This window comes from Helianthus annuus, chromosome 4 (assembly GCF_002127325.2).
Source record: "Helianthus annuus cultivar XRQ/B chromosome 4, HanXRQr2.0-SUNRISE, whole genome shotgun sequence".
NCBI classification, from domain to species: domain Eukaryota; kingdom Viridiplantae; phylum Streptophyta; class Magnoliopsida; order Asterales; family Asteraceae; genus Helianthus; species Helianthus annuus.
The window spans coordinates 144,901,131-144,904,812 of NC_035436.2; the positions used below are offsets into that span (position 1 = coordinate 144,901,131).

Here is a 3,682-nt window from a genome sequence, read left to right on the forward strand (position 1 = left end):
CCAGAAAATCATATTATGATTTCTGTATATTCAAAACCTTTTTTAAATTCTTTCTATATAGCTTCATATCCAATTTTTTTTTTTATCTTCTTCGCGTTATTCGGTTTTGTTTCAACGTAATTTATTGTTGTTCAGATTACTCGAGATATCAAAGACAATTAAGGCATCATAGCACCTCAAACTTTAGCTTATATTAATTTGTTGCGAAATGGCCCAGGTACGAGGGGTTAAAGTTCTTTCAATTTTTGTGTTATCGTTAATTTGTTCGTATGTAACAAACCGTCGAACTTCTTATCTATATCAACGATGAGTATAAAAAGAAACGGGTTCAAATGGGTCGGACTGGCTGAAAGTTTGCGAATGTGTAGTGATATACGATATACCACAAATAAAATTGCCTTTTAGAAAAGTAATATTAGGGGTGTGCATAATTCGTTTTGAATTCGAAAAATTCGAAATTCGTTTAAATTCAATTCGATTATCAAGAATTCGTTTCGATTATAAGAATTCGAATTCGATTCAATTCGAGTCAAGTAAATCGAATACGAATCGGATACGAATTTATAATTTCAAATTCGATTCGATTCGAAATTCGAATAAAAATTATACATTTTTATTTATTATTTTTATATATAATACATATATAACTTTTATTAGCCTATACTATAAATTATTTTCAATTTTTCCAAGTATCAAAATTACCCATTACCAAGCCCACTACATGGCCCATAACTAAAGCCTAAGTAGCAAATCTATGAATAGATTTCTAAGCGTAAAAATATTAACTTGTAATGTGGAGTCGTTATTCCCGACTTCTCGTTTTGAATTTTAGACTTGTGGTATTTTATTTGGAACTTTTTAATGTGATATCGTACTTTATGGCTGCTTTAAAATTTATGTTTCATTTTGAAAGTTTTTTTACATATTTTTAAAGAATCTGAATTAAATCGAATTTATTCGAATTCGAATTTTTAATAGAATACGAATCGAATACGAATTGGGTTTTTTATTCGAATACGAATTCGAATCGAATTCGGTAGGTTTTAATCGAATTCGAATCGAATATAAATTCAAGGAAAAATAAAAATTATTCGAACAATTCGATTCGAATAATTCGAAAATTCGATATTTGATTCGATGAACACCCCTAAGTAATATTATAATATAAAGATGATCAGTGGCGGATCCAGTAATTTTTTTCACCAGGTTCCTTTTGGTAAATTCTCACTAATTTTTCCCAAATCATACAAGGTTTCCACTAATTTTTTTCAATTTTTCCAAACCGAGGGGGTTCCTGGGAACCCCCAAAACACCCCTGGATCCGCCCCTAAAGATGATATATTTTGTTTGTAATCATACCTAACATGTAACTATTTAGAGAAATGGACCAAAAGAGGTTTGTGTGGATTCAACACGGTCCGTTTTAACATGTTATTTATCCTGTCTATTTGGAATGTAATTAATATAGCCACTTTTGAATTCCGTTCATAGGAAGGCCAAAAGGTGAGCTTACATGTGTATGATTTAAGCCAAGGGCTAGCTCGGCAGATCTCAAGTTCCTTTCGCGGGAAGCCTATTGAAGGAGTATGGTATATATATACGACATTGTTCATTACATAATCAAACCGCAAGATGTTTATAAACATCTATACATATTGCTTTAAATGTGATACATAAGACAATTATCTAACTAGAAAAACACATTTATTTCTCTCTCACTAACAATACAGAATCTTGTCAGCTATACGAACAAGTGCTACTTCTCCAACCACTTAAATTTGATTTTTTTTTAATCAATGGGAAGACAATGTCAAATTCTATATAGTCTAGTCTTAAAATGAAAGGTCGGTGGGGTTTTCCACCTACAATTCTTCTAACCCTAGACTTCTACTTTATTTTAAAACTTTTGGTTTTCTCACGTCACACTCTCAAACTTTGGACATGAAACACTATTAACCCTCATCTTTAAGTATGTTACATATTCACTTCTAACTTTTGGTAATTGACAACTTTGACCCGCCAACCTTTTCTACTTAATAACTTGTCACCTTGTTTTACTTAAATTCCTTTTACGACTTTACACCGGAATGTGCGACACATTATTATATTTTTTTATCTATGCCTAATACGTTAATGTCTAAATTACTTTTACGACTTTACACCGCTGTTTAAATTACTTTTACAACTTTACACCGCAATGACCGAGACATACTCTTTTTTATCCATGACGTTAACGTCACAAAAATAATGTGTGTAACAAAGTCAAAAAGACATAATGTGACGTGCGGACACGACACGTTAACGTCATCATCGTACACTGTAACTGCGATGCTTATATAGGTTATGCTGAGTTAGATCGGATAGGTCGAAACACGGGGTTTCATATGGTTAACGCATTACATAACGTGTCGCCAACTATAATCAACTAAGGCGTTGTCACCGCAATGTGCGGCTTATGACATAAATCTAGTATACATTCAAAAATGAAGAATCTGACATGATATGTTCCTTTTATTCTTGACAACACAGGCACACTGGTGTAGTTGTATATGGTAATGAATACTATTTTGGTGGTGGTGTACAACTGACTCCTGTTGGAACGGCGCCGTATGGGACTCCACTTGAAGTGATTGATCTTGGTGTCACCAAAGTTCAAAAGGACGAGTTCGAATCATATCTAAAGAAGATAAGTCCGCGCTATACACAAGAAACATATAATATAATGAAGCACAACTGCAATCACTTTAGCAATGAAGTTGTGCAGTTTCTAGTGGGAACCACCATCCCGGAGTACATCCTCAACCTCCCTAATGAAGTCGCCAACAGCCCACTCGCCCCTTTTATGAGTAAGTTATAACGCTGGCTTGTAGTCATGGGCGGAGCTTAGTGTGGGCAAGGGCAGAACATGTGTTTCAAACTTATATGTTTTTAAATAAGTTGAAATATTTGTGTTTTGCGCGCAGTGCCACTGATAAATAATCTGGAGGGTACATTGAGGGAAGGTGGCGTCCCACAAGTTCTTCAGTTCCTAGCACCAACAGGGTCATCATGCAGCAAAGGCCAGCCACCAGAGTCAAAGACGCTACAACCGGTGGTTGATCCTCAAGGAAACACTAGAAGCGTCGTGCAAGAAGAGATTGCCAAGGAATTTGCTGCGATTAGGGCGGAGGGAACTATCGGACCGAGTGAGGCTGCAACACTTGCAATCAAGAACGTCATGCAAAGATACGATTTTTCAAATACCACCTAAAGCGTCGTACTTGGTTGCTTCTATCTTTTGAAGAAAACAACATTTTAAATATGGGTTGTGTTAAACGTACCCCTTTCTTGAATTTTACTTGTCGTGACCCCCTTCAAATCATTACATTCCCACTTTTTAAACTAAAAGACAAAAAAAAAACATTGGTAAGACCAAAAAAAACATTGATTTGATGTTTTCAGGAGAGGTCAGAATGAAATTTCAACTTTCAAGAATGAGGTACGTTTAGCCAACCCTTTTAAGTATTTGTTTGTCATTTACTGTATGTTAAAAGGAACCATAGAATTTGAATATTTCCTTTCTGTACAGAAGTTTGAAACTTTTGAGCATTTTAATTAATGTTAAATCTATTATTACATGTATTATTAATTGCATTATAAGGTATATAAATAAACTGGTTTACCGTTATTAATGTAATAATAC

General features: G+C 34.2%; 1 protein-coding gene across 1 annotated transcript; it reads left to right on the plus strand.

The window, feature by feature from the left end:
• Positions 1-208: 208 nt before the first annotated feature.
• Positions 209-3,480, plus strand: LOC110936750 (desumoylating isopeptidase 1). The gene is made up of 4 exons (XM_022179165.2): positions 209-217; positions 1,492-1,589; positions 2,530-2,846; positions 2,964-3,480. Exons 1-4 carry the CDS (start codon positions 209-211, stop codon positions 3,248-3,250), a joined length of 711 nt encoding a protein of 236 aa, XP_022034857.1. The 3' UTR covers positions 3,251-3,480.
• Positions 3,481-3,682: the final 202 nt, after the last annotated feature.